This window comes from Pan paniscus, chromosome 13 (genome assembly GCF_029289425.2).
Source record: "Pan paniscus chromosome 13, NHGRI_mPanPan1-v2.0_pri, whole genome shotgun sequence".
In the NCBI taxonomy this organism is placed as follows: domain Eukaryota; kingdom Metazoa; phylum Chordata; class Mammalia; order Primates; family Hominidae; genus Pan; species Pan paniscus.
Genome location: NC_073262.2, coordinates 143703237 through 143720528, shown reverse-complemented (window position 1 = coordinate 143720528; position 17292 = coordinate 143703237). Strand labels below are relative to the sequence as shown.

General features: G+C 46.8%; 1 protein-coding gene across 23 annotated transcripts in view; it reads right to left on the bottom strand.

Annotated features, from left to right (window-relative positions):
* The window catches only part of SNED1 (sushi, nidogen and EGF like domains 1), a 102106-nt gene that overhangs the window by 64740 nt on the left and 20074 nt on the right, over positions 1-17292 (bottom strand). For all 23 annotated transcript variants that reach the window (XR_004670378.3, XR_010109559.1, XR_010109558.1 and 20 more), the window contains exons 2-3: positions 3468-3755; positions 163-303 (exon numbers count right to left, since the gene is read on the bottom strand). Coding sequence is in view for 16 of the 23 variants with exons in the window: in XM_063595630.1 (XP_063451700.1) it covers positions 163-303; positions 3468-3755 (429 nt within the window). In the remaining 7 variants the exon portion in view is untranslated. The remainder of the gene's footprint in view (positions 1-162; positions 304-3467; positions 3756-17292) is intronic.

The following is a 17292-nucleotide window of genomic DNA, read 5'->3' as shown; positions in this document are numbered from 1 at the left end:
AGTGAGAGGCCTCAGGGATGGTTGTGGATGTCTCTCGTTGGCCTCTGCACGGTACTGGGGGATCTGCCTATGGTGAGCCCCTGCCTACCTCATCAGCTCATGACAGTCCTGGCTGTGGGGAGCAGGGGTTCCGAACACAGAGCACCGACTGCACTCGCCTACCTGGGCTGCGATGCCCCCGAGGCCCGTGGCGTTGCCCCCGCTGCTGGCGTGCGTGCCTGTGGTCCACACGATGGACTCATAGTTGAAGATGGTGAAGGAGAGCTTGCCGTCTGTGATGAGCACAGTCTGGAACGTGTTGACCTGCCGGGGAGAGGGGGCTGAACAGGGCCCTGCACTCCCCTTGGCCCAGGGAAGCCCTGCCCTGTCCACCATCCTGGTGCACTGTCATTGTCCACTGGGCCCCTGGCTTGCTCAATGTCTGTGTCTTCCAGCTGGATGGGCAGCCGAGGCAGGACCTTGGTGGCCTCATCCTCTGCTGTCTCCCAGCGCCTGCCACTCAGCAGAGGCCGTCTGCAACCCACAACTGTTGCTGGGGTGAGTGAAACACCCGGGGCGGGTGCGGGGCCCACAGATGGGAGCAGACACTGTCCCCTGCCCTTAGCCAGATCCACAAAATCTCCTGTGTGAAATGAGCAAAATTGCAAAAAGGAAAAGAGGAAAGGTAAAAAGAAGCAAGGAAGAGCCGTGCTGCAGCGTTTAACAGTCAGGCCTTATGGTTTTCACAGAATTCTACTGCAAGGAAATATTGGCAGGCAGCGTACAGATGAGGTACGCCAGATGAGAATCAAGCAAAGGATCGGGACTGTTTAAGAAATGATCTTGGGACAAACAGGAAACCCCCTGAAAAAGAATCAGATCAGAGTCCTGCCTTTCACCACACACAAAAAGTAATCCCAAATCAAATAAGGTTTTAAAGTGAAAGAAAAGTCCTAGAAGAAAATACAGGCATATATGTATAACTCAGGAAAGGGAAAGGACTTTTAAGTGTGATGTTTGTTCACAGCAAAAACCAAAAGGGAGAATTAAACATTTGACTGCAAAGGGCTTCCGAATACTTTAAAAAATCCATAAGATCAAATTGAATGGCAAACAGCAATGTGAAAAACCTACTTATAACGCATACAGCAGATAAAACTATCGAGACCCTTAATTCAAGAACTACAGATCAATAAGAAAAAGACCAAAAGTATTACAGAAAAAATGTCAGAGGGTATGAATAGACACATCACAGTAGAATACAAGTAACCAATAATATTAGAACAAATTCAGCACCCCTAGAAATTAAAGATATGTAAGTTAAAAAGTAGCACTCATTGTTTTGTCTATTGAGTTGGCAAAGTTGGAAAATGACAGCTGGGGTGCAAGGAAACCAGCACTTCTTTTTTTATTATTTTTTATTTTTTATTATACTTTAAGTTCTAGGGTACATGTGCACAATGTGCAGGTTTGTTACATATGTATACATGTGCCATGTTGGTGTGCTGCACCCATTACCTAGTCATTTACATTAGGTGTGTCTCCTAATGCTATCCCTCCCCCCACCCCCCAACCCCACGACAGGCCCTGGTGTGTGATGTTCCCCTTCCTGTGTCCAAGCGTTCTCACTCATAGGTGGGAACTGAACAACGGAAACTGGCACTTCTAAATGTGGCTCCGAGTATGAACGTGTAGATTTTTTTTTTTTTTTTGAGATGGAATCTCCCTCTGTCACCCAGGCCGGAGTGCAGTGGCATGATCTCGGCTCACTGCAACCTCTGCCTCCCGGGTTCAAGCAATTCTCCTGCCTCAGCCTCCCGAGTAGCTGGGATTACAGGCACCTGCCATCACACCCGGCTGACTTCGGTATTTTTAGTAGAGAGGGGAGTTCGTCATGTTGGCCAGGCTGATCTCAAACTCCTGACCTCAGGTGATCCATCTGACTTGGCCTCCCAAAGTGCTGGAATTACAGGGTGAGCCACCGCACCCTGCCTGAATATGTAGATTTTTGAGAGGAAAACTGGAATTCTGCAGGTGGCAATCTCCCTTCTAAACATGTGTACCAGGACAGGATCATGCATAAGGCGACTTGGGCTATGCCGTGCCCGCCTCAGGCCCCTGGTATTGCAGCTGTCCAGTCATGGGGTGCAGGTGAAACAAATTCACGTGCCGCTTGGTGCTGGGCTAGTTTGTAGTCACTGAGAAAGATGGGTGATCATACAGTGTACATTCCACTTATGTAAAAGTCAACATTAGAGAAACTACGTGCTCTGCTTCAGGAAGGCGAACGTAAGTGCTAACACTCGGAAAACAAACAAAGACACGAGGGCCGTAGAATTGGGGTGGTGGCACCGTCTAGGGGACAGGGCAGACTAGAGCCAGTAAGGGCCCATGGTGGGGCTCTGGGAGCCGGAGAGGCGCAATGAGGAGATGCATGAAGCTGAACTGTCCACTTTCTGTCAATGAACCTGCTCCTGGAAGTGCCCCTGGCTGGGTTATGCTTCTGAGCACTTCCTGATGCCTGGCTAGAGTGACCCCATGGGGCAGATGCGTCTTGTCTGCTTCGTCCAGAGCTGTCTGCCCAGTGCCTAGAACACTTGCCTGTCACTTGGAAGGTGCTCTTAAAAAGTGTTTATTAGGAGGCCGAGGCGGGCGGATCACCTGAGGTCAGGAGTTCGAGACCAGCCTGGCCAATGTGGGGAAACCCCCTCTCTACTAAAAATACAAAAATAAGCTGGGTGTGGTGATGCATGCCTGTAATCCTAGCTACTCAGGAGGCTGAGGCAGGAGAATGGCTTGAACCTGGGAGGTGGAGGTTGCAGTGAGCTGAGATCGTGCTATTGCACTCCAGCCTGGGCGACAGAGCAAGACGCCATCTCAAAAAAAAAAGTGTTTATTAAATGCATGAACAAACAGCTCTGAAAATGGCGCTTCTGCACCCAGCGCCTCTTTTCTAGGGAGTCGCTGTCTGTCTTGCACAGTCATGACCCAGGGCCCAGTGCAGGCCTGGCCACAGTAGGTGCTGAGTAAATACATCTGCCACCGGAGTGGGCAGGTGTCCTCGTTAGGGAGTGTCAGCCCACCATAACTCATCAAGCCTGCCAAGTGGCTGATTATTCTTGAGTCAATGTTTCTGTCATGTTTGGCATTATCAAGGAAGAGTGTAAAACAGAATAACCTTCCAGTCTAACCTTTTAAGTACTGGGCCATTCCAAATGGAAATCCTCCTAACACCTCTCTCTGACATGTGAGCTGCTGCTTTGGGGAATTTGGTGTTTCCTGGAGGCTAGTGGCTTCCAGGAGCATTGGGGAAGGTTGGGGACGTGTCCTCTTCTGCTCTGGCTCTGTGGTTTTGACCACGTGTTCCCCTCTTGGGTATGGACCAGTGACTGCACCACACCCACATCAGCAAGAGGGAGCCCTGGTGCGGGGAGACCCCGGGCCCTAGCCACACACCCACCCTCCCCAGGACAAGTGCCTGGACTCACAGGGGATGAGGAACTGCCTCCAAAGAAGGTCACTCGGTACCAGGTGGCAACAAAAACCCAGGTGGCACTGAAGTCCAGGAGCTCGGGGAAGTAGCGCCTGACGTCCTCCGTGGCTCGGCGCAGCACGGCTGGGTCGGTGGCCTCCCGGTAGTACACGTCGCCTGCATGCCGGTTGTCCACATCTGCCCAGAAGGCTGCCACCACGCAGCGGTCCTTGGCAATGGGGAAGGCCACTGGAGTGAACTGAGAAACCTCCTTCAGGAAGGAGATGATCCCATTGTTGTTCACCTGGGAGGCAGAAAGCCAGAGCGGGGATTGACTGGGGGCTGTGGGCAGGCGGGTGGGCCCAGCAGCCTCCCCAGCCCCTGCCACCAGGCACCCTCTGAGGGGAAGCCAGTCCTGGGCAGGGCATCCCCAGGGTAGCCTTACAGCCCCCCCATCCCTGAGATGGGCCCAGCATGGCCTGCTCCACCCCCTCCTGTCACGCCGTGTGCTCAGGGCACAGGCTCTGACCTGTGTGCAGTACCCGATGCCCTGTGGAGTGCCCAGTCCTGGTTGGCTGCTGTAGGGGGTAGGAAAGTCCCCCTTTGGGCCCTGGCCTCAGTCAGTGGGGCACTCGGGCCTGCCCAGCAGCTACTGCTCCTCAGCTCTGCTCCAGCTGGGGCCGCAGGAGGCGAGGCGGAGCCCCAGTATCTGAGCTAAGCCTGAAAGGGTGGGCAGGGGTCACACAAGGTGGGCTTAGGGGAGGGGTGCACCCACTAGAGCGGAGGTGGGGATGGCCAGGGGCCAGCATGGCCGGGGAGGCTGGAGGGGCTGCAGTGGCCAAGTAGGGGAGCCTGTGCTCGGCCTCCAGGCAGGGGGGAGCCCCATAACGTTTCTGAGCAGCACCTCTGCAGTGAGATACACATGCTTCCATCCTGGCCCCACACTCCATGCCACTGGCTGTGCATCCATCAGTGCCACAGTTCAGCTGCCGACCTCTCAGTGCTCTGGTTTTCTTACTTATAACAGGGGGCTATGGCTGGAATGTTTGTGTCCCCCCAAATTCCTATGTTGAGATCCGAACTCCCACAGAGATAGTGTTAGCAGGTGGGGCCTTTGGAAGGTGATTAGGCAATAAAGGTAGAGCCCTGGTGAATGGGATTACTGCCCTAAGAAAAGAAGCCCCAGAGAGCTGCCTTCTGCCATGGGAGGATACACAAGAAGATGCCATCTATGGCCCAGGAAGTGGGCCCTCACCAGTCACTGAGGCTGACTGACAGTGCCTTGATCTTGGACTTCCCAGCCTCAAGAGCTATACAAAATATATTTCTGTTGCTTATGAGCCACTCAATCTAAGGCATTTTACTGCAGCAGCTTGAGCTGACCAGGGCACTGGCTCTGACCTGACAGGGTGCTGGGCCCAGGTGAATGAGTTGCTGGTCACAGTGGTCAGCTCTGCACTGTCATTATTTGCTACTGGGAAGAATGTGACCAGAACCATGCTTTTAGAAAAGACCCTCTGGACTTCCCCTTTGGGTGAAGCCTGGAACGGGCACTAAGGGGGTCCCAGACTGGCAGCACCCCTGCCTTCTACACAGAGGCAAAGGAAAACCCTCTCTGGAGGAAGATGGCATCATCTTAGGCCTCAAATTATTCCTGCAAATAATTTTACAAATACGCAGTCCAGGACACAGCCAAAGATAATCGGGCACTCAAGGAAGCATGATACCACCAAGAGGAATAGACAGAAATGAGAGAAACAGCAGATACTGGAATTATCAGACTCAGAACATAAAATAACTAGGTTCAAAGAGATCAATGCAAACTTTAGAATTTTATCAGAATAGTCAAAACAATCTTGGAAAGGAAGTACCATATTGGAGGACTTATACTTCCAGATTTCAAAACTTACTACAAATCTCCAGTAATCAGTGTGGTACTGGCATAAAGACAGATATACAGACTGATGGAATGAAACAGAACCCAGAAATAAGCCTTCGATACATAATCAAACGATTTTCACAAGGGTGTCAAGACCATTCAGTGAGGAAAGGACAGTCTTTTTAACAAATGGTGCTGGCAAAACTGGACATCCACGTACAAAAGGATGAAGTTGGGCCCTTACCTAACACCATATACAAAAATTAACTCAATATAGAGCCAAAACCTATAAGAGCTAAGACTGTAAAACTCTTAGAAGAAACAATAGGGCAAAAGCTTCATGACGCTGGATTTGGAAATGATTTCTTGGATATTACACTAAAGGCACAGGCAACAAAAGAAAAAACAGACAAATCGGACTTCATGAAAATTAAAAATTTTCGTGCATCAAAATACACTATTAACAGAGTAAAAAGGCAGCCTGAAAACAAAATAACAGAAAATATTTGCAAATCATATATCTGATAAAGGATTAATATCCTGAATATAGAGAGAACTCCTAAAACTCAACAACAAAAAACCATTGTTTCAAAAATGAGAAACGACTTGAACAGACATTTCTCCAAAGAACCAATGAGCACCTGGAAACATGTTCAACATCACTGCTATTAAAAAAACAAACCTGGCCCGGCGCGGTGGCTCACGCCTGTAATCCCATCACTCTGGGAGGCCGAGGTGGGTGGATCACCAGGTCAGGAGATCAAGACCATCCTGGCTAACACGGTGAAACCCCGTCTCTACTAGAAATACAAAAAATTAGCCAGGTGTGGTGGTGGGCGCCTGTAGTCCCAGCTACTCAGGAGGCTGAGGCAGGAGAATCGCGTGAACCTGGGAGGCGGAGCTTGCAGTGAGCCGAGATCGCGCTACTGCACTCCTCCAGCCTGGGTGACAGTGTGAGACTCCACCTTAAAAAAAAAAAAAAGAAAATAACAAGTGTTGGTGAAGATGTGGAGAAACTGGAACCCTTGTGCACTGTTCGTGAGAATGGAAAATGGTATAACTGCTGTGAAAAACAATATGGTGGTTCCTCAAAACTAAAAACAGAATTACCATATGACCCAGCAATTTCACTTCTGGGTCTATAACGAAAAGAATCAAAAGCAGGGTCTTGAAGAGATTTGTATTTGTACACACATGTTCATAGCATTATTATTCACAATAGCTAACAGCTGGCAGGAACCTGAGTGTCCACTGAGGATGAATGGGTAAACAAAATGTAGCACATCCATGCAATGGAATATTATTTAGCCTTAAAAAGTAAGGAAATCCTGGCCAGGCACAGTGGCTCATGCCTGTAATCCCAACACTTTTGGTGGCTGAGGCAGGTGGATCACCTGAGGTCAGGAGTTCAAGACCAGCCCAGCCAACATGGCAAAACTGTATCTCTACTAAAAATACAAACATTAGCTGGGCATGGTGGCACATACCTGTAATCCCAGCTACTCAGGAGGCTGAAGCACAAGAATCACTTGAACCTGGGAGGTGGAGGTTGCAGTGAGCCAAGATCATGCCACTGCACTCCAGACTGCGTGACAGAGTGAGAACCTGTCTTTTAAAAAAAAAAAAAAAACGTAAGGAAATCTGTCATAGGTTACAACATAGTTGAACCTTAAAGACACTATGCTAAGTAAAATAAGCCAGTCAGAAAGACAAATACTATATGATTCCACCTATGAGGTACCCAGAAGAGTCAAATTCATAGAGACAGAAAGTAGAAAGATGGTTTCCAGGTGTTGAAGGAAGAGGGGAATAGGGACTTATTATTTAATGGGATTAGAGTTTCAATTTTGAAAGACGAAAAGAATTCTGTGGGTGGATGGTGGTAATTACACAATAATGTGAATGTACTTTAATCATTGAACCATACATTTAAAAATGGCTATGATATTAAATTTTATGTTATGTGTTTTACCACAATGAAAAACTTGAGAGAAAAACACTAGATTAAAAAATTTTATCAGGAATGTAAATTATTTAATCAAAAGACATTTTAAAGAACCAAATGAATAGGATATAAGTAACTAAATAACAGAAATTAAGAACTAACTGGATAGATTGAAGAGTGGACTTGATGCATTAAGAAAGAATTATGAACTGGAACTAAAAGGTCAGAAGAAACTATCTAGAATTTTAAAGGAGACAAAAAGATGGAGAATACAGAAGAAAGGATGAGACATAATGGAAAACAGTAAGATGACCAAACAAATGCACAACTTGGAGCACCAGAAGGAAAGGAGACACAAAGACAATGGTGAGAATTTTCCAGAACTGATGAAAGACATCAAGCCATATGCTCAACAATCCCAGTGATTCACTAGCTAGAAAAATAAAAACAGGCTGGGCGCAGTGGCTCACGCCTATAATCCCAGCACTTTGGGAGGCTGAGGTGGGTGGATCATGAGGTCAGGGGTTCGAGACAAGCCTGACCAACATGGTGAAACCCCATCTCTACTAAAAATACAAAAAACTTAGCTGGTCGTGGTGTTGGGCGCCTGTAATCCCAGCTACTCAGGAGGCTGAGGCAGGATAATTGCTTGAACCCAGGAGGCGGAGGTTGCAGTGAGCCAAGACTGCACCACTGCACTCCAGCCTGGGTGACAGAGCAAGACTCTGTCTCAAAAAAAAAAAAAAAAAAAAAAAAAAAAAAAAAAAAAAAAAGGAAAAGAAAAACAAAGCCACATCAACAAATGTCAGAAATGCACAACATCAATGACAAGGAGACAATCTTCATCTTTTTTCTTTTTCTATTGCTGCTGCACAAATTATTCACAAGGAGACAATCTTAAAAAGAAAAAAACAGGTTACCATTAGGGGCACTGCAAGTAGACTGACAGCTGACTTCTCATATACAACAATGAAAGCCAGAAAACAGTGGAATCATATTTTCAACGTGCTAAAAGAAAACAACTGCCAACATAAAGTCTTATATCCAGATAAAATACCCTTTACTATGGAAGGCAAAATAAAGATAATTCAGGTAAATAAATAATAAACATCAGACCCACACTAAAAGAGATGCTAACAGATCAACTTCAAGTCAGAGGGAAATGTAAGATTAGAGATGCAAGAAGGAAAGAAGGGCAAATGAAATATAAAGAAATAATATATATTGCCTTATGAAATGGTGTAAAAAATCTATAGAATTAAAACTCATGACAATAATATACATTGAAAGATGATAAATCATGTTGAAGTGTTCCAAGGTCATTGCATTTCCCAGGAGGAGGGTAAACGTATAAATGAACTTGGTAGTGAATATTAATAAGTTAAAAGTGTATATCGTATTGTCTAGGGCAGTGGCCCCCAACCTTTTTGGTAGCAGGGACCAGTTTCATAGAAGACAATTTTTCCATGGACTGGGGTGGGGGTGCGGGGATGGTTTGCAGATGAAACTGTTCCACCTCAGATCATCAGGTATTAGTCTCATAAGGAGCACACAACCTAGGTCCCTCGCATGCATAGTTCACAATAGGGTTTGTGCTCCTATTAGAATCAAATGCCACCACTGATCTTACAGGAGGCAGAGCTCAGGTGGTAATGCTCACTCTCCTGCTGCTTGCTGCCTGCTGTGAGGCCACAGACCAGTACTGGTCTGCAGCCCCAGGGACTGGGGACCCCTGGTCTAGGGTAATCACCAAAATAGAAACAGTGTCCATATTCTATACTGATCGAGGGGATAATATGGCATGATTGGCCGGGCATGGTGGCTCATGCCTGTAATCCCAACACTTTGGGAGGCTGAGGCATGTGGATCACCTGAGGTCAGGAGTTTGAGACCAGCCTGGCCAACATGGTGAAACCCAGTCTCTACTAAAAATACAAAAAAATTTAGCCAGGTGTGGTGGCAGGCACCAGTAATCCCAGCTACTTGGGAGGCTGAGGCAGGAGAATTGCTTGAACCTGGGAGGCAGAGTTTGCAGTAAGACAAGATCACACCATTGCACTCCAGCCTGGGCAACAGAGTGAGACTCTGTCTCAAAAATAAATAAAATAAAATTAAAATAAAATAAAATAAGATAAAATAAAATAAGGCATGATTAAAATACTCAACATAAAACATGCCAAGAAAGGAGAGAGAGAAAAAATATAAAACAGTGGGAAATTTTGCACAAAAAAGGTAGTAGAGTGGCTGGGTGTGGTGGCTTACACCTGTAATCCCAGCATTTTGGAGGCCGAGGTGGGTGGATCACAAGGTCAGGAGTTCAAGACCAGCCTGGCCAACATACTGAAACCCTGTCTCTACTAAAAATACAAAAAAAATTAGCTGGGTGTAGTGGTGGGCACCTGTAGTCCCAGCTACTTGGGAGGCTGAGGCAGGAGAATTGCTTGAACCTGGGAGGTGGAGGTTGCAGTGAGCCAAGATAGCACCGCTGCACTCCAGTCTGGGTGACACAGCAAGACTCTGTCTAAAAAAAAAAAAAAAAAAAAAAAAAGTAGTGGAGTGAAATACAACTACACCAGACATGCATTGAATGAAAATGAATAAGGTTGGGCATGGTGGCTCCTGCCTGTAATCCCAGGACTTTGGGAGGCCCAGGCAGGCACTTGAGGTCAGGAGTTTGAGACCAGCCATGGCCAACATGGTGAAACCTCGTTTCTACTAAAAATACAAAAATTAGCTGGGTGTGGTGGCACATGCCTGTATTCTCAGCTACTTAGGAGGCTGAGGCAGGAGAATTGCTTGAACCTGGGGGGCGGAGGCTGCAGCAGAGATTCCGTCACTGCACTCCAGCCTGGGCCACAGAGCAAGTCTCCGTCTTTTTTCCTTATATCTAGGAAAAAAGATCTAGGAAAAAAAAAAAAAAGGAAAAAAAAGAAAAAAAGAGAGAAAACATTTTTTTTTCTCTCTTTTCCAGTTTAAATTAAATTAAATTAAATGTTCCAGTTTAAAGATATACTATCCAAACGCTAATCAAAAGCAAGAGCTGGTATAATCACATTATTATCAGATTAAAAAGGCCATAAGGCAAAAAGCATTGCTAGTGGTAAAGAGGATCAGTTCATCACGATAAAGATATAAGAGCTCTGCATTTGTGTATACCCTATAGCAAGGCCTCAGCATACATAAATGAAAAATTGACAAAAGGAAATAGTTCAACTCACAATCATGGTGGGATACTCAATGTATCTTCTCTAGTAAAAGACCAGGCACAGACAAAGATAATATGTCAGAATAAAGAAAATCTGAACAATGCAAATAATAAATGACCTAATAGATATCACAAATGGAACATTTTTTTTTTTTTACCACATATTGGGCCATAAAGCAATTGCCAACAAATTTCAAATGACTGCAAACCTTACAGAGCTTGTTCTTTATCCACAATGTAATTATACTAGAAATAACAACTTAAAAAGTAGAGGTTAAGAAATATAAATTCTAATCACCAGGAAATGGAGGCAAAAAGAAAACAGAAATATAAATAACTGTATAAAGAAATATAACAAAAATGCTATTTAGCAAAAACTTGTGAGGATGTGAAGAAAGCAGAACTTCAATAGAAATTTATAGTATTGCATGCATATTTTAGTATCTATATATAGTAAATAAACACAAAATTTAGTAAACAAACTCATATATAGTAAGTAAATATACTAAACAAAGTTTAGTAAATAAAATCATGTATAATAAACTCCTATGTAAGAGAAGAAAAAAATAAAAATTAAGAGCAGAATAAAATAGAAAAATACTGAATAAAGTGAATCATCAACGAAGCCAAAACTTGTTTAAACTAATAAAATACATAAACCTCTGGTGAGAGTGATCAAGTAAGAAAGAGAAGGCACAAATTGCTTAGGACTGAAAAAGAGGCTACCATTTCAGCCCCTGATGTTATCAGAGAAGGTAATCAGAGAATTTTATAAACAGCTTTATAATAATACTTTCAAAAATTTTAGGTAAAATAGAAAATTTTCTGGAAAAATGCAACTTACCAAAACTGGCTTAAGAAGAAACAATGGAGCGGAGAATGTTAGCATGACAGAATAATGACTTTCTGGAAGAGGAAGGACAAAGGCCACCATAGCTCATATTAGGAGAAATGAGAAGTCTTCCAGGATCCCAGTGGAGAATGTTCTCCACAAGTGGTAAGTGTTTGCAGTGGTGTGGGGTGGGGAGAGTGAGGTTCCTCTATATCCTACCTGTTGATGAAGCTGAGTAGTGAGAGGTAGGCTGGAAACAAGGCCAACTGATTTGGGTGTTGTCATGACAAGGGTGCCAAGGTTATTCAGTGGGGGAAAAGAACAGTATCTTCAACAAATGGTGCTGGTAAGACTGGATATACTTATGAAAAGTATAAAGCTAGACCCCTACCTCACACCATATACAAAAATTAACTCAAGATGGATCAAAGACCTAATGTAAGAGCTAAAATTATAAAACTCTTAGAATAAAACAGAAGTGTAAATCTTTGTGACCTTGGATTATCCCATGGTTTCTTGGATATGACACCAAAAGCACAGGCAACAAAAGAAAACATAGATGAACTGAATATTATCAGAATTAAAAACATTTGTGCTTCAAAGGACACCTTTAGGAAATGAAAAGACAACCCACAGGATGGGAGAATGTACCTGCAAATCATAATCGGATAAGGGATATATATCTAGAAGATATAAAGTACTATTACAACTCAATAATAAAAGCTTCAATAGGCATTACTCTAGAGCAGATTTAGAAGGAGCCAATAACATACAAAAAGATGCTTGACAGCATTAACCATTAGGGAGATGCAGATTGAAAACACAAGATACCACTTTTCACCTGGCAGGATGGCTGTAATGAAAAAAGTAGATAATAACCCGTGTTGATGAGAAATTGGAACCCTCATACATTGCTAGTGGAATATAAAATGGTACAGCTGCTTTGGAAATAGTCTGGCATTTCCTCAAATAATTAAACAAAGAATTAATATACACACCAGCAATTCCACTTATACTACCATATATACTCAAGAAAATGGAAACATGTCCACACAAAAATGTTTATGTAAATATTCACAGCAGCTTTATTCATAATAGCCAAAAAAGTAGAACCAATCCCAGTGTCTATCAACTCATGAATGGATACATAAAAACAAATAAAATATTATTTGGCAATAAAAAGAAATGAAGTTCTGATCCATGCTACAACATGAATAAACTTTGAAAACACTATGTTAAATGAAAGAAGCCAGTCCCAAAAGACTATGACTCTATTTGTATGAAATGTCCAGAACAGACAAATCCAGGGGAGACAGAACATAGATTGTGACTGTCTGGAGCTGCAGTGGATGGGGGGCTGGGGTGTGAGGGCTAAAGGGCATGGAGTTTCTATTCAGGGTAAGGAAAAATGTTCCACAATGGATTGTGGTGATGGACATACAACGCTGTAAATATATGAAAAGCTACTAATTTGTATACTTTAAAAGAGTGAACTGCATGGTGTGTGAATAAACAGGGAGGGAAGGACAAAGGAAGGGAGGGGCCTCTGAGCCTGGACCCTCTCTGGATGTGGGAAGCGCAGTGGTGGGGAAGAGGAATGGGCACTGACAAGGAGCTAACAGCTGGAGGGGGCAAGTGGCCCAGCAGTTCTGCGACACTCTCTACTCCTGTGGTCCCGGACAGCTGTGCTGAGCCCCCAATTCCTATGCATACTAAACCCCTCAGAGGTGTTCCCATAGGGAAGAAGGCACTAGAATTAAAGCGAGGGGGTTGCAGTGGGGATGCTTAAGTGAGCTTGAGGATGGAACCTGGGTGTGCGCAGCTGTCACATCTGAAGGTGGAATTGCTGTTGACGTGTTGTTTCCTGCCTGCATGTTCCCGTCCTGTGGTGTCAGGGGACTTTCAGGGACTGTGGCATGCAGAGGTAAGAGGGGGACCGTAGATGGCCTCTTCCTGCTTCTTTGTTCCTTCTGCAGAAACAGTGTGGAGTCCAAGAGAAGGGAAGCCTGCTGGAGTCGAGAGGCCATTTCCCAGTCCAGCAGCAGCCCCTGCCCAGGGCAGTACCCCACTGTACCCCCTTTAAGGCGGGGTGGCTACTGGCCTGCAGCGAGCACTTGTAGAAGCAGAGTGTGACCCTTGAGGGCTCTGTGACTCACTGACCTGACACCCCCATTTTGGGGGTTTTAAACTTGATCACATAAGGGCAACGCCCAACAGGTTCTGGTGGCCTAAAGGAAATGGTATGTTCAAGAGTACCAAAGCCAAGAGCCATCTTGGATTTACAAGAAAAATGGCAGCTACCCCTTGGGGAAGCTCACCTTCTGGTCCAGTGCCTGACGTGAGCCACTGGCTCTGCGGGGTGCTCGAGTCACGGGGCCCCCGATGCCTGGGCCTGGTTCAAGGATGGTCTGGCTAAGCTGGAGCCCAATGGCGTCCCCTGGGCAGTGGCTGTCCAGCCCCAGCGCCAACTCTGGGAGACAGCAGAAGACCAGTGAGTATTGGGGCTGGGCTGGAAGCTGCCACCCTGGCCTTAGGACTCTTAAGGACCAGAAACATTGAAGTTTTACTGAATTTTGGTTGTTGCAAATGGTGTGGTCTGCCCAAGGGCCAGCAGACTTTCTGGGAAGGGCCAGATCGCAAGTATTTCTGGCCCTGTGGACCACACGTGGTCTCTGCTGCATATTCTTTTTTGTTCTTTTTGTTTTTGCAGCCCTTTAAAAGTATTAAGAACATTCTTAGTTCACAGGTCATACACAAACAGGCCTTGGGTCAGATGTGGCCATCCATCCTTTGTGTATCCCAGCCTGGTTTCAGAAATAGGGTTTGTGGGAGCACGGCTGAGCACACTCACGTACTTACTGTCTACGGCTGCTTTTTCGTGACAACAGCAGAGACCCTATGGCCTGAAAAGCTGAAAATAGTCACTACCTGGCCCTCTACAGAAAAAGCCTGCTGCCCCAGTCTGCGGTCTGGTCTGCCACTTGGAAGACCACAGCCTGAGACACTAACACCCTCATATTTGGGGCCCACTGGTGTGCAAACAAATCCTGGTCACTGATTTGACAGCCTGGGCCGCTCGTGTAGGTGCCCACGGTAAGGGTGCTCTCTGATCGGACCGCGCTGCCTCTTGGATCCCTCTTGGGCCGGAAGTGGCCATGCAGCCATCATCGTGGACGAGGCGATGACAGGGACCCCGTGCCGCCTGTGTGAGCTGGCGTGCATGAGTTGGCAAAAACAACTTCCACATACCAGGCTACAGTCTCCTGACAGAAGCTGGCCTCCCTGCCTCACTGTGGGGCACGCCTGCCCCTGCCCCCAGGACCACCAGTGGGGTCTCCGCTCTCCAGGTTATTGTGTTGCTGTTCCAGTCCAATTAGCCTGCCCTGGCTATACCGCTGAGCGCTTTTGACTTTCTGGACAATTTGCATCTGACAGTGATGCTCCCTTTGTCTCAGGTCACTCAGCCATGGGTCACTAATCACGTATTGATGGATATTCCAGGATCCCTCCCATCCACAGGCTCCTGGTATTTTCAAGCCCTAGATCAGCCTCCTCAAGAATCAACTCTGAAAGACTTCAGCCTCTGCCTCCCTGCCTGCTCCTGGTCCACACACCATGGGCGGGCAGTCTGGTCCTGAACATGGTCATCCCATCCTCCAAAAGGGTTCTTCTCCGCTTGGCCGCCTTTGGGTAATGACAGGACAAAAGGTGGGGCTTCTGCGGGGTGACACAGACCTACCTGGAAGCCTTGAGGTTTGGCCCTGACCGTTTCTGGGCCTGATAAGGCTCTTTCCCTCACAGCTGCCCCAGCCCGCCTGGTTGGTTTGCTCTCCAGGTGGCAGCCAGGCCAAAAAGGGGCCTCAGGAATTCACTGAGCTCTGGTTCGGCCACCTGGGTTCTCCTGTGGGGCTGACACAGTCCTGAGTCATGAACATGTGGGTGGCTTGGTTGACGGCACTGCTAGCTGGGTTCATCTGTGGTGGTCTGTGGGTGCCAGCCTGGGAGCAGGGCGTCTCTGTGGCTCTCACACGGGTGCTCCTGCTGGCCTTGTGCCTGCACCGCCCTGTGACAGGTCTGGGTGTGAGTTGGGGACAAACTGGGGAAAGGTGAGTGAAAGTTCCTGGGATGTGCATTCTGGCTTCCTGGTTGAAGAGAGAGAACGCCAGTCCCGGCTCCTGACCAGGGACCACCTTAGACCCCGGGATGTGCAGGGGGCTGAGTGAACAACGAATGTTCTTTGACCCTTAAATCCAGCACCTGGCAAGGTGCCTCATGGCCTGCCTGAGTCAGGCTGCTGCTGAGCTGGCAACCTGACCTGCGCTGGGTTCCCCATCTCTGTCCTGTGGATCCAGGTGGTATCTGCACCCAAACGTGCCCCCATGTAAGTGCATGTGTGGGCACAACCTTGCTTCCATCTTGCTGACTTGAATTCACAGCTTCCCCGTCATCTGAGCGCCTGTGGGTTACGTCGTGTATGGTGACCAAAGCTGGAAATGCGCGGTGACATGGCAAAAAGACTTAACCAAATCAGCACAGCAGGGACCACGGCAAGGCGAATGGCGATTCTCAGACAGAGCTACTTGGGTTGCGTGTTACCTGGGAGGGAGTGAGCCTTGGAATGCCTCTCCAGTCGGGAAAGGGATCAAGGTACCCACCACCTTGGTTTGCCTGGAACTGAGGGGGTCCCCGGGACATGAGACTTTCAATTCCGGATAAACCAGGACGAGTTGGTCATCGTAGCGGGAGCTGCTTTTTTGGCTCATTCATTGCCTCTGTAATTATTGACGGTGGCGTCAACAGGGCAGTCAAACTCCTTGCATGGGCCACAGGGATAACAGCCAGGCCTTAGGCTGCATCCTGACTCTCTCAAATTAGACCTACGGGGCTCTGCAGGACTCTTCACAGCTGGCTGTGCCTGGGTCCCTGAGGGTCATGGTTGAGGTCCCGCTGTGGGATTCCTGTGGACAGCAGCCTTCACCCACTTGCCGTGGGAGGAGATCAGAAGGATTTGGTTCTGGCTGCTGGCATGGCGTATACTGGTATGAACATTTGAGTTTGGCCAAGAATGTGTGGGGCTGAGGAGGTGGCTTGGTAAGAGAGGCACTCTGCTGTGACTCTGCGCTTTTTTGCCAACTACAAGAGAATACAAGGCCCTGTCCACTCTTTGCCTGGGTCATTTCTTAGGGTTGTGTTTGCAGAGATCCACCTTGAGGGATGAACCGTCGCCTTGGGGGCAAAAAGCAGGCTTGCTATGGAACAGCTGCACTCCCCAGGCTCCATGTTTCTTGGCTGTGATGTAAACCCACTGTGTACGGCGTCTCCTTGGTCCCCTCCACGCCATGCTGGCAGGACTTAGACAGCAACAGAACCCAACACAAACCACTCTTGCTACTTGCTGTGCCATGAGGCTCTAACATGACAGTCTCATGCTTTCTGCCGGCACCCATGAACCAGTAACAGGGCAACTTGTTAGTTTGTAAGAAGGGTACAATCCTGACATTTTATATAAAATGAAAAATTTTCTAGAAAAATGCAACTTGGCTGGGTGTGGTGGCTCACGCCTGGAATCCCAGCACTTTGGGAGGCCAAGGTGGGTGGATCACCTGAGGTTGGGAGTTTGAGACCAGCCTGACCAACATGGAGAAACCCCGTCTCTACTAAAAATACAAATTAGCCAGGCATGGAGGTGCATGCCTGTAATCCCAGCTACTCGGGAGGCTGAGGCAGGAGAATTGCTTGAACCCGGGAGGCAGAGGTTGCAGTGAGCCGAGATTGTGCCATTGAACTCCAGCCTGGGCAACAAGAGCAAAACCTCCGTCTCAAAAAAAAAAAAAGAAAAGAAAGAAAGAAAAATGCAACTTATCAAATGTAAGTGGAAATAGAAAATGCAACTTTTTATATAATCATTAAATTGAATGAATATTCAAAATTTTCCCAGCAAGAAACTCTAGGTCCATATAGCATCACCAGTGAGTTACAC